A 19,165-nucleotide genomic window follows, 5' to 3' on the forward strand; every position below is an offset into this window, starting at 1 on the left:
AGCTGCATCTTGTAGTAGCTACAAAGGCATGAAGGAGTGTGTCTTCTTGCCCTTACATCTCCTCCGCCTGTTTGTATCACTTCCTAGCAGTAGATATCCACACTTGAGATGGAAGTGTCTCCTTGACCTTCCAGGTCAACATTTTTCTTCAGAAATTTAAGCATTTCATAACTTTTAGCAATGGTATAGAAATGGTTTTAGTTGTCACTGATAAAAGATCATTGAGTATATATACTTGCATGGACAATAAATAACCCTGCAGAAAGTTCAAATACTTGTCTTTTTTTTTAACTTTTAAAAAAGATTTATTTATTTATTATATGTAAGAACATCGTAGCTGTTTTCAGACACACCAGAAGAGAGCATCAGATCCCATTACAGATGATTGTGAGCCACCATGTAGTTGCTGGGAATTGAACTCAAGACCTCTAGAAGAGCAGTCCGTACTCTTAACCACTGAGCCATCTCTCCAGCCCTCCTTTTCTTTTCTTTTCTTTTTTTTCTTTCTTTCTTTTCTTTCTTTTTTTTTTTTTAAGAACTACATAATTTTACCAATTCTGGTACTATACATATATTTAGATTGTGCCTGACACACCTAACTTTTTAAATAAATTGTATTTGCTTACTATTACTAGATATATAGATAGATATTTCATAGTTCTGAAAATATATAAATTAGATTATGTTTTTAAAATATAACTATTAATACAAATACATTTGAATTTAATTTCTAATTAATACTGCTAAGTTGCATTCCAAGTTGGGTTTACTGATTTTTGCTGACAGTTTGAAATGAAATCTTTTGTGATGGAGATAGCAATATGGCACACTCACCCTAAAACACTGAGCTACAGTTCTTTTCAGTGGTATGTGTAAAATCAATTTTCGTTTTGACCTGACTTAAATTAGTAAGGTAAGCAATTGTATTTAATAATATGGAAATTATATAATTCAGTTAATTTTTTTTTTAATTTCTACTGAATGTCTTCAGAATTTAATGTTAAGACAATTTCTTAATGAGGATTCAAATGTGCCAAAAAACATTTGCCCACTTTGGAAGGAGGAGAAGCTAAACAGAACTCTTTTAGATGGGATAGCTGCACATTTGCCTTCATAACTTAAGCTTTTTTTTTTCTGAAAACCTATGAGCATACCTTTTATTTTTCTTATATTTATGTTTCTAATATTTGCTAAATATCTTACATAATGTAGTAGAGGTCATTATGAAAACAGAAGAATTAAAACGGTATTATCTTCTAGGAATATAATTCAAAGTATGTTGACTTGATTGAGGAACAACTTAACGAAGCCCTCACTACATACAGGAAGCCTGTTGATGGTGATAACTATGTTCGTCGAAGTAATCAAAGGTATGGTCCAGTCAGTGAGTCCATGTATTACTGTCTGTCAAATGCCAAAATTAAAAGCAGCTTTTAAAGGACGTTCTTGAGGACTCCTGTACACTGATACAGGAAAACTCTTGCTTGTGCGGGGCTCCAAGTTTCTAATGGAATGTAGTGAGTGCATGCTAAACATGCTTCATGTCACCCCACTTAGACACACTCCATGTCCTCAACCCAGTATGCTTTTCTAACTCCAACTTTGTTACCATTAAAGTTTGAGACCTGAACAGGTTTTTCCAGAGAAACCGTGATAGCTGTGTGTACCTCTGCAGTGGTGAGGGTTCTGCTAGCTTCTTAGTGTTGTTCACTCACTTAGTGCATTGAAGTATGCTAGTGACTTTCTCAGCCCTCTTTCCTCACACCAGACTTCAGCGACCTCATGTCTATTTGCCGGTACACCTTTATGGACAACTGGTACACCACAAAACAGGCTGCCATTTACTGGAAGTACAGGTAAAAATGTAATTTGCATTCTAAATTGTAAAAAGAGTAAAAGGAAAAATCCTACTAATGCTAAAATAATTCTTTGCCAAGATTTCTCAAAAGCTGTTTTGTAACTGACTTTTCCAGTATTTAGATTGCTTGGCGTCATAATCATATAGTATAATAAAATCTAAACATTAATTTTAAGGAGATGCTATTTTCTAATTAAAAGAAACAAACATACAAGACGGCTCAGTGGGTACAATGACAGCTGTTGTCTAGCTTGATAATCCTGAGTTTGCTCCCAAGGAGCCATGGAATAGAAGGAAAGATCCAACTTACATGGGTTTTCTTCTAATATCTACAAGGGTGCTGTAACACACGCACGCACGCACGCACGAACACAGTGTTTTTAAAACATTAATATTTACGACTTATAAATAGGTACTATGTACTTCAGTAAGTACTTCATATGTATTATTTATTAACTCACAAGACATTGTAAGACAGATTCTCTTATCACTTACAGATTAGGAATTGAAGACATAAGAATGTAACTTGAATAACTAATTTCTTGGGTAGCTTTAGTCTCAGCTAAGATCTGTGGTCTTAATGATTCACTGAAGAAAATAATCACACAAAAAAATTAAGTTTCTTCCTTGCATCAAAAGCTGAGCTGAACTTAGTGTAGATTAGTGAGAAGTGTAGAATATGAACCCGGAACCTGAGCCTGCTGAAAAGGCTAAGTGTAACATTACTCTTAAAGTTCTTAGTGTGCAGAAGTGATGTCTTGTGCCAGAGGATAGAACTTTGGAAGCATAAGATGCTTACATGGTACTTCTGTCTCTCTCCAGAGTATCATCACAGAACTCTGTCAAAATGTTCGCACTCCAGACTTGGATAAGTGGGAAGAGATTAAAAAGCTGAAAGCCTCTCTTTGGGCCTTGGTTTGTAGTAAACTTTTCTGGTATTTTCAGTGTTTATGGGTTTTAGTGTTTTGGCTTTTCCCATTAATACTAAATATTGAAATTACTTTACTTTGAACTTGTTCTTAGGTTAATAATTAAAGACCAGGTTGTTCCTACCAATTTAAAGATTATTTGTATGTTGAAGAAATACATGTTGGAGGATTAAACTACTATTGTTTATACTTTTTTTTCCTTCTAAAATACATAGGTTGTTTGCTTACTTTGAGCACACCTTATTTTATGTTTGGGGTTTTTCTTTGGCATGGACTTTTTTTCTTCTCTCATATTTCAATATATTTCTTGTTAGATTTTAAAGTTTTCTTCGAAATATTAGTCTTATAAGTATTTAACATTATTTCTTTTAGGGAAACATTGGCTCATCAAATTGGGGGCTTAATTTGCTACAGGAAGAAAATGTGATTCCAGATATACTAAAACTTGCAAAGCAGTGTGAGGTCCTCTCCATCAGAGGGTATGTTACATTCCTCACGTATTCTCAGTGCACATGCTCATACTCAGAGATAAGGCAGTGTTTCATAGGCCCTAAGTGCTGATTTAAATTTGCTGTTCTAGGACCTTCCTGCAGGGCCTTCTTTTTGTTTTAATCATTTTTACTGAGAGACATGGTTTTCATTGTGGTTTACATATTCCTACTAGATTTAATCACAAGCTGAACAATTTTTTAAGTCTTTTTTAAGGAAAATATAAATATTCGTCTAGTAGATTTTTTATGGCTATTTAAGAAATCTCACCTTGGAATTATAAACTGTATTTACCACATATTTTTACATGCAGGACTTGTGTATATGTTCTTGGGCTCATAGCTAAAACCAAGCAAGGCTGTGATATTCTAAAGTGTCACAGCTGGGATTCTGTGAGACATAGTCGCAAGCATCTGTGGCCAGTGGTTCCAGATGACGTGGAACAGCTCTGCAATGAGCTCTCATCTGTCCCAAGCACCCTGAGCTTGAACTCTGAGTCTACCAGTTCTAGACATAACAGTGAAAGCGAGTCTGCACCATCAAGTGAGTACCATGATGGGTTCACGTTAAATGATCCCCAGAGCCAGTCTTGGCACTTTTATTTCTGATTTCAAAGCTTAAATGAATGTGTTACATTCTGAGTTTACTATTCTCTTTTCTAACTAATTTTTGGGCTGTTGGGGAGGAAGCGTCTTGTATGACCTGGAACTTGCTAAATAACCAAGGATGGTTTTGAACTCCTGATCTTTATGCCTCCATCTCTTGAGTGCTGGGATACTTGTATGTAGCCATACCTAGATCCAATGCTACCATTTTCAAAGATAATATCTTGATGGTCATACCCTACTAGAGGCTGCATTTCTTTTCACAACTGTAACCACCAACTAACTTGTTCTCTCCCTTGCTTTTTAGATTGCTTTTAGGGATTATGTAATCAGAAATGATCATACATCCAGCTCCTATCAGAACAGATAGGTCTAGCAGGTTTTTAAAACCTACCTTCATTTACTTTTTCCCCTTTTTTAATATATTCATAATTGAACTAGAACGTATTTGCTAAGAGAGTCATATGTCTCCTTACGCATTTGTTTCCATTCTAAAACAAATTTGCTTACTCCTAGCACATCTTAATTTTAAGGTTTTTGGCTTTTTCTTACATGGACTTTTTTCCCCTCCTTATTAATTGAGAATGTACTAGTTAATTTGAACATTAAATTAAAATACCACTATTAGATATTAAGATAGTGTGGGAGCCACTGGTGTTGGTGAGTAGTAGAGCACTTGACTGTTCTCTAAAGCACTGGGTCTCAGAACTAGAAAGAGAAGGAAATTGGTGGAGTGTTAAAAAGATAGAATGTCAGGTTGGAGAGATGGCTCAGTGGGTAAGAGCACTGACTGCTCTTCCAGAGGTTCTGAGTTCAATTCCCAGCAACCACATGGTGGTTCACAACCATCTCTAATGGGATCTGAGGCCCTCTTCAACTACAGTGTACTTATAGATAGTAAATAAATAAATAAATAAATAAATAAATAAATAAATAAATAAATCCTTAAAAAATGAATCTACCACCTAAGGAAACATTTTTTAAAAAGGTAGAATGTTAGAAATAAATGATGTGTGAAACAGGCGATGGATTCCGAGTTTGTGTTGATGTTATGAGTTGGACAGCAGTGAAGGCAAATACCTTTGCTTTAAGATCATAACACAGGTGAGCAAGGTAGCACACACTTTAATCCCAGCAGTTGGGGGGGAGGGGGCAGAGTCAAGTGGGTCTCCATGTTTTACATGCCAGTCTGGCTTAAAAGCAAGTTCCAGGATGGCTAGGGCTGGTACACAGAGAAACCCTGTCTCAGAACAGCAGCAGCAACAATAAACTAGATAACACAAGCTAGACCTGGTCGCACATGCCTTAAGGTGCTCATACTGGAAGATCACAAGGCCCGTCTAGGCTACAGGATAAGTCCAACACTCTTGGACAACTAAATGAGGTTTGTATTCAGTACCAGTAAAGAAAGGAGAGAGGTTGGGTCTGTGAGTACACCTTTTTAGCCCCAGCACTTAAACCTGAGGCTCAGAGATTGTCAAGACTAGTTGGAGCTCACAGTAAACTTGAGGCCAGATGGGCTGCAGTGTAAAATCAAATCTCAAAAAATAAAGATAATCATACATTTATTGAACCATATTTCACCCCAAGTCTGATGCCTTGAATTATAAGCTGTACTAATGTTTGTATTCCAATGAAAAAAAAGAAAAAATGTTGGCCATTACACTTCTCCATACTCTTGTGACATGGTTAATTCCTGAGAGATTCCATATTGTCTTAGTTAGGGTTTTATTGCTGAAAACAGACACTATGACCAAGGCAAGTCTTATAAGGACAACATTTAATTGGGGCTGGCTTACAGGTTCAGAGGTTCAGTCCAGTATCATGAGAGCATGGCAGCATCCAGGCAGGCATGGTGCAGGAGGAGCTGAGAGTTCTACATCTTCATCCAAAGGAAGCCAGGAACAGACTGAGCATCCTCAGGCAGCTAGGAGGAGTGTCTCCAAGCCCACCCCCAGAGTGACACACTTTCTCCTATAAGGCCACACCTTCTAATAGTGCCACTCTCTGAGCCAAGCATATGCAAACCGTCACACATATGAAGAGATGTATCATCTGAGAGCTGAGAGACTCATGGAAAGGTGTATCTGCGAGTTGCAAAATTTGGAAAGCCAGTGTAATCTGCACACTTATTTAGGGTTTTACTCTCTTTTTTTCCAAAGTATATTTTAAGTTCTTAATAATTACTAAGCAGAACAGTTACAAAAAGAATAAATCTTACAAGTACCATTAGACAAACACCTAGGTTAATTGATCTATCACAGTTAGACACTCAGAATTGCATATAAGGTGAAATGGACAGTGAGCACAATAAAGTAGTGAGTCTTACAGGTGTGCCTTTGTTTTTTTCTGTCTGTGAGATCGCAGGCTCCCCCTCAGAACCAGAGCCCACTAATTCTAACGCAGATCTCCTAAATAGTTTGCCATCTTTAGATCCTTTCTAATGCCCGATCTGGATGCTCAGTAGTAAATTTTGGTCTTAATTGCTTAAGAAATAATAGCAAGAAAGATACATGTATGTGTTTAATATAAACACCTTTCCACGAATAGTTTTGGTCTCTGGTTAGTTGAACCCATCTGTGCATAACTCTGCTGTGGAGGCTGCAGTGTACTTCGAGTTTAAGAAACTCATCTCTTCTAAGGTGAGTGTCTCCTGCCACTGCCATGTAAAGGAGACGCCATGCTGCGTCTGTCCAGCAGAGTGAGCGTCCGTGCTGCAGGGTCCTTTCATTTTATCTTGAATGTTTGCAAAAATCAATAGAAACTTCATACACTTTATACCAAGTTGCGCCTTGTAGTTTTTCTCTATAGATCCTCATCATGATACGAATACATTTTTTTATTCTTTTATTCACATCCTAACTCTGAACTTCAGGGAAGCAGTTTTATCAATTAACTCTCTTCCCCAAGACTGGTTAAAAGATATGTTAGCACTTAGCATTGTGGTGAATTCTTCATGTTTGTATGCTTTAATAGCTGATTGTTCAATCACAGGCATGTTCATACTGGAGGATGACCGCTTTGGCAGCAGCTCTACCAGTACGTTTTTCCTTGACATCAATGAAGATGCCGAGCCAGCATTTTATGACCGACCTGGGCCCATAAAAGATAAAAATTCATTTCCCTTTTTTGCCTCTAGCAAACTTGTAAAAAATCGCATCTTAAATTCACTTACTTTGCCTACTAAAAAACACCGCAGTAGCAGTGATCCAAAAGGGGGAAAACTGTCATCTGAACATAAGACAAGCAACCGGCGAATAAGAACGCTGACAGAGCCCAGTGTTGACTTTAATCACAGTGACGACTTCACAACCGTGTCTCCAGCACAGAAAACGTTACAGCTAGAAACTTCCTTTGTTGGGAATAAGCACCTTGAAGACACTGGCAGCACTCCAAGTATTGGAGAGAATGACTTAAAATTCCCCAAGAGTTTTGGCACAGAGAACCACAGAGAGAACACAAGCCGAGAAAGGCTGGTTGTTGAAAGCTCAGCAAGTTCACATATGAAGATCCGCAGCCAAAGCTTTAACACAGACACTACAACCAGTGGCATCAGCTCAATGAGCTCAAGTCCCTCCCGAGAGACAGTTGGTGTAGACCCTACAACTATGGACACGGACTGTGGAAGTCTGAGTACTGTGGTAAGTACGAAAACTGTTAAGACGAGCCACTATCTGACACCTCAGTCTAACCATCTGTCTCTCTCCAAATCGAACTCCGTGTCCCTGGTGCCACCAGGTTCTTCTCATACCCTTCCAAGAAGAGCACAGTCCCTTAAAGCGCCCTCCATCGCAACAATAAAAAGTCTAGCAGATTGCAACTTTAGCTACACAAGTTCTAGAGATGCCTTTGGCTATGCTACATTGAAAAGATTACAGCAGCAAAGAATGCACCCGTCCTTGTCTCACTCTGAAGCTCTGGCATCACCAGCAAAAGATGTGCTCTTTACCGACACCATCACCATGAAGGCCAACAGCTTTGAGTCCAGACTGACACCAAGCAGGTGAGCAGTAAGCACTAAAAGATAAGTCAAAGTGGTTTGGTTTTAACAGATTGAAATGCAAGACATTAGTCAGCTTAAGCACTATAGAAGCCAAGTCTAAGAACCGACCCATTTACCACAGTAGGATGTGAGCTCCTCATTACCTGATAGGATTTGAAATGGATTCTTGCAGCTGCGAGGGGGGAAAATCCATTAGACCCTGAAAATAAACATGTTTTGCAAGGTTACACAAGTCACAAGCTTTTTTTATTTATTTCTCGCTTCTGCAAGGATCGATTTTAAAAAGAAGCATGTCGGGGGAGTCAGGAGCTTAAGACCTACAATAACAAACAACCTTTTCAGGTAGGTCAATTTAAAGCTCCAAAAGTTGACCTCTTAATATTTTTTAAAATAACTGAAAACTTCAGTTAAATTATTTTAATTTGCCTTAATTACACATAATTAAATAGCAACCTAATAAACACTAAATGAATTCCTGGGTCCTCAAAACTAAACAGGCATTTCTAATTTTATATTTAACATTCCATATTTAGGCTATATCAAGCTAGTAACAGTATAATTTAGGTTTGTTCTTTACAATGATACACTTTGAAATTTGATTGTTGTAAAAAGCTCTGCACCTTTATTTGTTGTTGGAATTCTCATAGTTGAATTATATCCATTTAAGTGATTTATACTTCTTTAAGCAGTCTGCTAGATGTCAAGTAGTTACCCCACTATCTGGGAAAGAAAAAATAAGCCCTCATTTACGGGATATTCTCTCTGTCAGAATAAAGAAGGTCCTAGTAGCAGACAGTGAATTTTGTCCCCTCTTTAAAACAATTGCAATAATGGTTGTTATAACTGGAAGTCACTGTCTCTACTGTCTTTATGAATCTAGAACACAGACATGAGACATGGATAGAGGGCTACAGCCAAGCCAGCAGAACTGGGGTATTAGGTTATCTGGACCTCTGTAAGCTTGGCTACTAGAGACTAGGCTAGATATTGGATTTAAACTTTTAAGATGTTACTTTTTTAGCAGAAAAAAAAAATGTTTTGTTGCTGAAGGATATCTATACAAACCCAATAAATAGTGCAGTTCAAAATGGAGCTCCAACTTGACCTAGAATTGGAAAGTGAAACATTGGCATCATTTTCCCAGTTCCAGTCATCCCTGAAGAGCTTTTGTAGAATCAACGACCTAACCTTGAATATTTTACCTCTTTCACAAAATCTATAAAGATCAGAAGCAAGTACTTTTTTTGGAAATTAGAAATTGTTTTTGCTTCTATAAACTTAATGGCTCCTCTTTCTTTTTTTTTCAAATTGGGTATTTTATGTATTTATATTTCAAATGTTATCCCCTTTTCTGATCCCCCCCTCCTTCTGCTTCGGTGAGGATGATCTTCCTCTCACCCACTCAATGGCTACTATTTCATACACATACTTCTTTCATATGTTTTGTGTGAAATAATCCTTTGATTTACATTTGTACATTTTTTCAGACTTGGGTTTCCAGTTAGTAATGTGAGACATTGAATAGTGTTTCATATATTTAACAAGGCATACACAGTAAACTGTGTCTGTCGCATGAATAGTGATGAGTATGACAGAGTTTAACTTAATATGCCAAGGTTATGTGATTTTAAGAGTGCCTGTAAAGAAAGACTAGTGTTCTGTGGAATATCCTTTGTAATATTTACAAATGATAGGATTTTACTGCTGTATGTGTACCTTCTGTATCACAGAGATCATACGTAATAATGATAGCATTGATTAGCACACAAAACTGATAAGCAACTTTCGTACTTTTCAAAAATATGTTACTTTGTGTTAGTAGATACATCTCTGCTGCTTGCAAAGACAGTCTTTGAGCTGTACTTGTCTGAGGTTAGTTTCCTTTCTTCTGAATATTGACATAGTCTCTTTGCCTGCCTTTTCAGCTTTACTTGGGGACATACAGTTATTCTCTTCGCAACAGTGATCATTACTGCTGACCTGGCCATTGATACATAGCAGCTAATGTTACAGTGCTTATGTAATCAGAGTAGATGAAGGTGCTACTGCTTGCTGGTTGACTACCTACTTTGATAGCAGTATAAATTGGTTTTTTTTTTTTTGTTGTTGTTGTTGTTTTTAATATACTTACTAGTGTAAAACAAGAAGCTAATGTAAGGTTTTTTTGTGTGATGTTACAGGTTTATGAAAGCTTTAAGTTATGCATCATTAGATAAAGAAGATTTATTAAGTCCTATTAATCAAAATACCCTTCAGCGATCCTCCTCAGTCAGGTCTATGGTATCCAGTGCTACATATGGAGGTTCTGATGACTACATTGGACTTGCTCTTCCAGTAGACATCAATGACATATTCCAGGTATCCAGAGTGCTGCTGTTTTCTATGAACTGGTTTCTTGTTTGTTTTCTTCTGTTTTTAAATATTCTGGAGTTCCTTATTAAAAATTGTAATTTATAGTGGATACTAAGGGAACAATAGGTTTTGGATGTGATTTTTCATCTAAAAATGTATTATGATGAGACGTCCACACTCTGAGCTGCTATGTCCACACTCTTCGTGCTCCTCTTTGGAGGCTTCAGTCTCTAGAGCAGCTCTTGTCTGACTCGTGTGCTTTGGGCTTTGACCCTTTTCCCGAGCAGCCACTTATGTCCATGTACACGCAGTAGCCCTGCTCCCATGAGGTAGTACAGTTTCTAGTTGCATGTAACCGTCTTGGAGAATACATATTTTCTTAGATGACTGTTTTATTTCCTCAGTCGACTTCTCTCTGTGTGCACAGTAGAAGTGTGTGTGCTGTGGGGCATTATGTATATGTAAGTCCACATGCCTGCAGGAAACAGAAAAACTTATAAATCATCCTGCTTAGTTCTTTGCTTTACTCCCTTGTTACGGGGTTGCTCCTAGAATCTGGAGCATGGCTGGCAGCTCTGTCCATCCTTCACAGCCCTTTTTGACAAGCACGTAGCCATGAGCACACCTATTATCTTATGTGCACGGTGGAGATTGAAACTTGGGGTCTCACACTTGCACACCAAACACTCTTAACCCACTGGAACCGTCCCCAGCCTTCTAGCTACTTCGGGTACACAATAAATTATTTGAATGCCCACTTAATTTACCAGGAACATGATTAAGAGACTAGTATTTGGTTATATTTTGGTAATTTTAATCTTCTTTAGTAAACTTTGTCTTCTAGATTTATGTGCTATAGTTATTCTATTTCTGTTACATTTCCTTTAATTTTATTAATAGTCATAAGATAAATTTCTTCATATGGTAAAACTGACCATGATTTATATGCATTTTAGGTAAAGGATATTCCTTATTTTCAGTCAAAGCACGTGCCTCCACCAGATGACAGAGGTGCAAGAATGTTTTCCCACGATGGAGGAGGTAATGTGTGCTCCTTGTGCTCCTGAGACTTCTTCCTTTAAAAATGAAATGCTCTTTTTAGTGAGATAACACTAAAAATTAGGTGTGCTAAGCTCTGGGGTTTATTTAAACACTAAACCAAAATAATTCAGTCAACTAAAAATTAAAGCACATTTTTAAAATTTTTTATTTTTTTACTTACTCACTTTACATCCTGTACATTGCCCCTTTCCCAGTCACCCCTCCCACAACTGTTTCCCATCGCTCTTCCCCTTCTGTGAATGCCTGGGTGCCTCCCCCAGTATCCTCCACCACCCTGGCACTTCAAGTCTCTGCAGGGCTAGGTGCTTCCTCTCTCACTGAGGCCAGACAAGGCAGCCCAGCTGGAAGAACACATTCCACGTACAGGAAACAGTAAACCACATTTTTTTAAGAAAATATTTTTACAGTGAGGATCCCAGCCTCTAAAGTTGATAAAAATCCACAGTAGTTCTCCCATTTTTTTTTAAGTGCAAGAGAAATGTTAAAACCAGTTTTATAGGCCAGAGACATAGCTGCTCAGAACGAAAGAAGGTGAGGATTTGCTTACTAGTCACACATTGCATCCTGTGCTGTGAATTGTAGTGAACATGTACATACAAAGCACAGACTCAATAGCTTTATGATCTCATTTTAACTTACGCCTCTTAGAATTACTGATTCTGTTGAAGCAGTTATGAGAGGTAACTGAAATACTGTGATAGTAATCTGTTTCAGTTGTATTTGAAAAACCTTATATTGAAATCATAAAGGAATATGTGCCGTTTTAATTTTCAGAATTTAAAATACAGTATTCTCTTTCCTTCCTAATAAAAATTAGATATTAGGTAACAGAGAATTCTAAATATTTATCTTTAAACAGTACTATTTTAAGACATGGGAAAGATAGCAATGGTGTCTTTATCAGATTGTGTTCTTATTAAACATGTAGGTCTTTCATCTGGAACTGGCGGTCTTGTAAAGAACTCTTTTCACTTGCTACGGCAGCAGATGAGTCTCACAGAAATAATGAACTCTGTCCATTCGGACGCTTCTCTCTTCTTAGAGAGCACAGAAGACACTGGACTGCAGGAACACACGGATGACAATTGCCTCTATTGCGTCTGCATTGAAATCCTGGGCTTCCAGCCCAGTAACCAGCTAAGTTCAATCTGTAGTCACTCCGGTGAGTAGTGTCCTTTATTTTTCTCCACTCTAGCCACAAGCCAGCCAGCAGCCTTACTACTGCTGTGACGGCCTTCTTATCCATCTCTCCACCTCAGACATGGCTGCCTTCAGCATCTGCCTATTGTACTATTAGTATTTCAACCTTTCATTTTGATTATTTTAACATGTTGTTTAAGATTACTCTTGTTTAATTCTTTACTGAGTCTGTAGCCCCACAGATAATCAGACTGTGCTTTCTCATTTCTTACCATTGGTAGACCATGTCTAAGTTCTCAACAGCTGCTGTAAATGAAGACTTTTTCCAGCTATTCTCCCCATGCCCCCCCAACACACAGACACACACACAAACACAGACACACATGTGTGCGCTCTTACATAAACACACATAATTTGTCTGGAAACTCTGCCTCATTAGTGTCTTATCTGAGAGTGTCCTGATTCCTGAGCCAGGTGTGGGAGCTGCTTTTTTTGCTCTCTCTGTCCTCTGTGGACAGATCCTTTATAACTATGATTGTCACTCAGTTACTTCCTAACCTCCCCATGCTGAGTTTCCTTGGAGTGTGAGCTGTCGTCTCTTCATTTTATGTCTCTGGCAAGAGTGGCTATCTTGTACACGAGGCTTTCCACATATTCTTATTAGAGAAGGAAGTAAGTGGATACAAGTAATGAGTTTCTTTAACATGATCACCCACTAACTTTCAGCTAGTGTTTAAGGTGTCCATGCCTATGCCTTTTCTTGGTAAGTATCACTTAGCAGACTTGAGCAGTCTAGTGGTACCAGAGTCAACTGGTAGACTCTGCTGAAGTGTCCCTAGGATTTCATTACTTCCCAGCTTGTGACTGTGTCTGCTGACAGACTGGAGAGACACTAGTCAGCAATGGGCTGGCTGTCACTTGCCACAGATAGTTTGGGAATGCTTAAAAACCAACCAGTCTTCTTTCAGTGGTTTCATGGCCCAGCCTCAATTGGAGAGATTCCTAAATGAGGCTTTTCACACTCAGGACCCTTGGGGCTGTGAAAACTGCGATGGGTTTTTGTTTTTACAAACGTTTTATTTGTGATTATCTTAGAGCATTTGTGAAACGTTAATTGTACTACACGCCATAGGAAAGAAGGCAAATGGCTGGCGATAGTGGCTCGTGCCTTTGGTTGCAGCGCTCAGGGGGCAGAAGCAGGCAGATTCTTTAGTTCAGGGTGAGGTCCAAATATAGATAAGCAGTGAACGTCTGTCTTGAAAAACAAATAAACAAGACAAATGAAGAAAAGAAAAAAGTTGGGGCAGGAGAGATGGCACAGACTGCTCTTCCAGAGGTCCTGAGTTCAAATCCCAGCAGCCACATGGTGGCTCACAACCATCTGTAATGAAATCTGATGCCTTTTTCTGGTATGTTGGAAGAGAGTAGTTACAGTGTACTCATATACAATAAATAAATAAATCTTTTTTAAAAGAGGAAGGGATCGAGGGAAGAGAGAAGGGAGGGAAAGAAAGAAAGAAAAAAAGAAAGAAAGAAAGAAAGAGAAAGAAAGAAAAGAACAAAATAAAGGAGGGCATCTTACATCATTTGGCACCATTTTCGTGGTTTAGGGCCTCCATGTTATCTTCCTTTAGACACTCAACATATGTGAAGCACCTTCTGTAGAGCTCTCTATAGTTCTGAAAATCACAGGAAGTCTAACCACCAAAAGTGTCTGAATTAAAGAACACAACCAGAATTTTACACCTGACTGCAAAATCCTTACAAAGCTCTAGTAACGAACATATCATGAGGTTAGCAGTAACACAGACATAAAGATGGATTGCACAGAATAGAGAAGCAAGAGGTGAAGCTCTGTGTCCTCAGCTGACTGACATTCAGCACAGAGGCTAAGGAGACCTGTTGGAGGGAGTACAGTATTTTTGATGAAAGGAAAACAATCTTCTGGAAATAATGAGAACATGTCTCCAACTTTAAATAAAAGTCATATGGATTAAAGCCTCAAGTGGGAGCCTGAAACTGAAAGCACTGAAGAAATGCTTCATAGTTTTCAGTTGGGTGAGGACTCTTTGGAATCCACATACTACCTGCTGCATGCACTGCAGAAAATCCTATAGGAAGCAAGAGTGAAAAAGTGTAAGATATTTTTATGGAGTAAAAATGAATGAAAGAACCTATAGAAATCAAACAAATACTTGCAAACTACAGATTTGGCATAATGTTACATACCTTGAATCCCTGCACTAGGGAGGCAGAGGGCGGATGGATCTCCACACCCTTGTTCATCATCAAAGTCAGGACAAGGGCTTCAGCACAGCAGGAACATGGAGGCAGGAGATGCACACAGGACATGGAGGGGGGCTGTTTACTGGTGTGATGGTTTGCATATGCTTGGCCTAGGGACTGGCACTAGTAGAAGGTGTGGCCTTGTTGGAGGAAGTGTGTCACTCTGGGGGTGGGCTTGGAGACACTCCTCCTAGCTGCCTGAGGATGCTCAGTCTGTTTCTGGCTACCTTTGGATAAAGATGTAGAACTCTCAGCTCCTCCTGTACCATGCCTGCCTGGATGCTGCCATGCTCTTGTCTTGGTGACAGTGAACTGCACCTCTGAACCTGTAAGCCAGCCTCAATTAAATGTTGTTATTTATAAGACTTGGCTTGGTTATGGTGTCTGTTCACAGCAATAAAACCCTAACTAAGACAACTGGCTTGCTCCTGATGGCTTGCTCAGCCTGCATTCTTACAGAACCCAGTACCAGCCACAATGGGCTGGCCCTTCTATCAATCACTAGCTTAAAAGATGCTTCACAGGCTTGCCTATAGTCCAGTTTTATAGAAGAATTCCTTTTTAAATTGAGATTCTGGCTTTATTTTTTATCAGGTTAACATAAAACTAGTGCAGTAGACTTAATGAAAATAATATTAGCGGTTCTTAGAGATGGAATAAGATGTAGTGTAGTGTTTATCTTGTAGGAACCAAGATGGGATGAAGTTGAACCTCCTTTTTCCATTGATACTGTAAAGAAGGCCAGCTTTGCAAAGGTCTTTACTTTCTAGCTCAATGTCCTTTTTTCCCTAGTGAAATGCTTAACTTATTTTCACTGTGTTGTATAGTACTAAGCTTGTGTAACTTTTGTAGGATGTCTAATGTGAAGGGATAATCATCAATTTTCTTTTGTTTTGTTTTCCATTTGTTTTCATTGATTTTAGTTGATAGAAAAATTTTTAAATTTATTACATTTTTTTATTTGTTCCTAAGTGTGTTGTGTACCACACTTGCACATGTGTGCCAATGTTAGGTACCACGGGGCCCACTGGAAGATCAGGACAAGTGAGGGGAGTCAGTTCTCTCCTTTCTCTCGGTCTTGGAGTTGGACTCAGAGAAGGCGGCAAAGCAGCAGCGCCTCTCTACCCATGGGTCATCCAGCTGCTCCACGCCCTTGACATTTTTAAATCTTACATGTTTGGTTGACTTCAAAATGCCACTGTGGGGGCCTTAGCCATGCTTGGACAGACGAACTAAAAGGACACTTACTCTAGGAAGAGCTCTGAAGTCACCTTCTACTTGTAATTATATTTACTATCAGGCAAGGTGTTCAGACAGGTAGAGAGGATGGGCTGGCTCAAGAGAGAACAGCAAGGCTTCTTCTCTTTTTTATATAACTGCTGGAGTTTCAGTCACACAGATTCCTACAGTGTTTTGTTACTAGGAAAACCAACTCTAGAACAAGCAGGTTCCCTTGTTTGAATGCTCATCACTGAGCAATCTAGATTTACTTTGACAATCTTTCTGAAGAGAAATCACTGAGAATGGGAAAGGAGCTATCTTAATGTGTGCAGTGCTATTGCAAGAGTAAAGCTTTTACTCCAATTTTCTCTTCAGACCTTCAAGATATTCCATACTCTGATTGGTGTGAGCAGACCATCCACAATCCCTTAGAAGTGGTTCCCTCTAAGTTCTCAGGGATTTCTGGATGCAGTGATGGCGCATCTCAGGAAGAAGGCTCAGCTAGCAGCACCAAAAGCACTGAACTCTTACTGGGTGAGTCTTGGGGTTCAGTTTCCTGTTCCTTAATAAAACAGTCTTTAGTTGATTTTCTTACTAGCATATGCAGTGTAAGTTAGAGTTGTCTAATTAGTGGAAGCATTTAGCAGACTCTTAAATACTCCACCTGCATCATGCATTCGCAGGCTCCCTGTGTGGTCGCTGCTTCTAGAACTTTGCTCCAAGATCATTAGCAGATTATATGTAGCAGATTCCAGTTTTAGTTGCTTATGTAGTTTGAAAATAAATTCCATAGACTGTAATCATTCTACACTGTAATTCGATAAGGGACCTCACACTGATGTCTTTATTTTAGGTGTTAAAACCATTCCAGATGATACGCCAATGTGCCGCATCCTACTTCGTAAAGAAGTGCTAAGATTAGTCGTCAATTTGAGTAGTTCAGTTTCCACCAAGTGTCACGAAACCGGGCTTTTGACGTGAGTAACTGCATGAAGGTTGTTAGCTTGTTGTATGTTGTAAGTTGTAAAAATAGTTGTTCTCCATAGCCTCGGTCACGGGCTGTGTTCCCACCTGTGGGTCGGCCTTACAGGTGATTCGCTGTGGTACATTGTCTGTAGAGAAGATTGAAGGCAAAAGTGAGTGAGGATCAGCCAGACTTCTAAACAAATCTGCAAAACTAGAAAACTATCTAAAAAGCAGGGCCACTTTTACACATCTTTCTTTTTTGTTTTGATAAAATTTGGGGTTTTTAATGAAATAACTTGCTATTTATTAACCTATAGAATCTAAATTTTAGTTTCTGAAGTGATTGCTGGTGGCTATAACTCACTTAACAACAAAAAAAAGCTTTTTAGATTTTTCAAAAACATTGAAGACCTAAGGACCAAATGCTTGAGAAGCGTGCTTAGGTAATACACTGTTGGAATTTCCTGATTGGATTGTGTTTATCAAAATCTGATGAATGAAAATTGTGAGCAAATGATCTTTATTTTCATGGTTAAAGCAGTGGTTGTCTATGCGGTGTGCGTGTGGGCTGTAAGTGAGCCTTCAGCCCAGCCTCCCACCCACACGGCTAGCTCTGGTCAGCCAGAGGTAACTATTAACTTGAAATGAGCTTTAAGTGCCTTACAATATGAGCATGTTATATAGTCATGTTAGTCTGATAAAATTAATAATTTCCTTGTGTTATTGGAAAATAACTTTACAAGAAGCATTCAGATTTTGATAATCTTTGAAAGCAGAAACTTGAACTGTCTAAAGTGTGAACTAGATATACATCGGAACGAGCTGGGTATGGTGGCACACACATGTAATTCTGGCACTGGAGGACAGGCAGGAGGGTCTGGAGTGTGTGAGGTACGGAGGCATTGGTCAAGGCTGGAAGAAAAGAGAAAGACCGACTTCTGTCTAGACTATGAAGCCACCATTCCTAGCGTTCCATCTAATCAAGTATCTGGAGAGAAAAATTAGCAGAAAGTGTCATTTTGGGGGGTAAAATGAATAAATGGGTTCTATCTTTATCATGACATAGTCTCTCTTTTCATTTTAGCATTAAAGAGAAGTATCCTCAAACGTTTGATGACATATGCCTTTATTCTGAAGTTTCTCACCTGTTATCACACTGCACATTTAGACTTCAGTGCCGGAGGTTCATACAAGAGCTATTTCAGGATGTACAGTTTTTACAAGTAAGTAAGACTATATTTCTGAAATTTGTCTCCCAGAATTATCTGTATTTGAAGTTGAAAGGTTGTATCTATATTATATGCCATTTTTATTTTTAAAGAAAAATTGACAATTTATTACTTTTTTCCTAGATGCATGAAGAAGCAGAGGCTGTGTTGGCAATTCCACCAAATCAACTTATAGTTGATGAATCTGCCGAATCCTGACCTCATATTTATGATGTTTGTAGCTAGATACTATATATGTATTCATACATGTGGATTTCCTAAAAACCTCACAAAATACCGACTGGCTGACAGTGAGGCAGGAAAATCTTGGACACTGAGCAGTTACTGGTACAGAACAGCTGGAACTGCTGGTGTCCCGGCCAAGCCAACTTCTCTCCCATGTTGGGCCCTTCTTAGGGCTGGTGATTCATTACCACGATTTTAATTCATTACCATCATATGCAAGAGCCAAGCACTGAATACCTACATAGGTTTTCTATTTTTTTATTTTAAAAGCATAATGGCAGTGGAACAAAACAGGACATGAAGAAGCATCCTTCACACAGTTGTTTCTGAATGCTTCTTAATCAAGGGTAAATACAAAAGATGCCTTGTTTGTCAACTAATTTGTGGAAACCAGGAGTCACTGACTCTGAGGCTGCATCCTATTATCCTGTGGGCTGTAACTGCTGGTGTTAGAGGAACACGCTGGCCTTTCCACATTTCCTTAATGTTTGTAACACTACTTCAGAGGTTTATAACTTCAAAGCAGGAGAGCCTCCACACTCGGAACTTAGGAGTTACTTTACAATGCCAGACGGCATAAGGATGCTTATTCGTTCTCCTCCTCTTCAGGTTTGTTGCAATATGTTGTTAAAGGCTATTTTTACTAATTAAGGTTTTTCACTACAGTTGTGATCAAAATAAGTACTAAATTTGAAATACTTCTGTTCAGAACACAGTATACCCAGTGACCTTCCAACCTTGTCACTGCTTTAAAGGGATTGAACAAGCATTAGTAGTCTGGACCCAAAGCAAAGGAAAGC

At 38.7% G+C, this 19,165-nt stretch overlaps 1 protein-coding gene across 2 annotated transcripts in view; it reads left to right on the forward strand.

The window, feature by feature from the left end:
• Positions 1–18,959, forward strand: part of RICTOR (RPTOR independent companion of MTOR complex 2) — a gene marked incomplete at its 5' end in the record, with an annotated part of 91,886 nt that extends 72,927 nt beyond the window's left edge. The window contains 14 exons of one of the 2 annotated variants that reach the window (XM_080933872.1): positions 1,261–1,370; positions 1,769–1,856; positions 2,681–2,773; positions 3,160–3,266; positions 3,590–3,819; positions 6,876–7,884; positions 8,155–8,226; positions 10,065–10,242; positions 11,193–11,277; positions 12,227–12,460; positions 16,321–16,479; positions 16,799–16,922; positions 17,996–18,134; positions 18,264–18,959. In XM_080933872.1, the coding sequence (XP_080789998.1) occupies positions 1,261–1,370; positions 1,769–1,856; positions 2,681–2,773; positions 3,160–3,266; positions 3,590–3,819; positions 6,876–7,884; positions 8,155–8,226; positions 10,065–10,242; positions 11,193–11,277; positions 12,227–12,460; positions 16,321–16,479; positions 16,799–16,922; positions 17,996–18,134; positions 18,264–18,338 (2,703 nt within the window). In that variant the 3' untranslated portion in view covers positions 18,339–18,959. The remainder of the gene's footprint in view (positions 1–1,260; positions 1,371–1,768; positions 1,857–2,680; positions 2,774–3,159; positions 3,267–3,589; positions 3,820–6,875; positions 7,885–8,154; positions 8,227–10,064; positions 10,243–11,192; positions 11,278–12,226; positions 12,461–16,320; positions 16,480–16,798; positions 16,923–17,995; positions 18,135–18,263) is intronic. The other variant, XM_080933873.1, reaches the window with a different exon arrangement.
• Positions 18,960–19,165: the final 206 nt, after the last annotated feature.

Source organism: Micromys minutus, assembly GCF_963924665.1.
Source record: "Micromys minutus genome assembly, chromosome: 20".
Classification (NCBI taxonomy): Eukaryota; Metazoa; Chordata; class Mammalia; order Rodentia; family Muridae; genus Micromys; species Micromys minutus.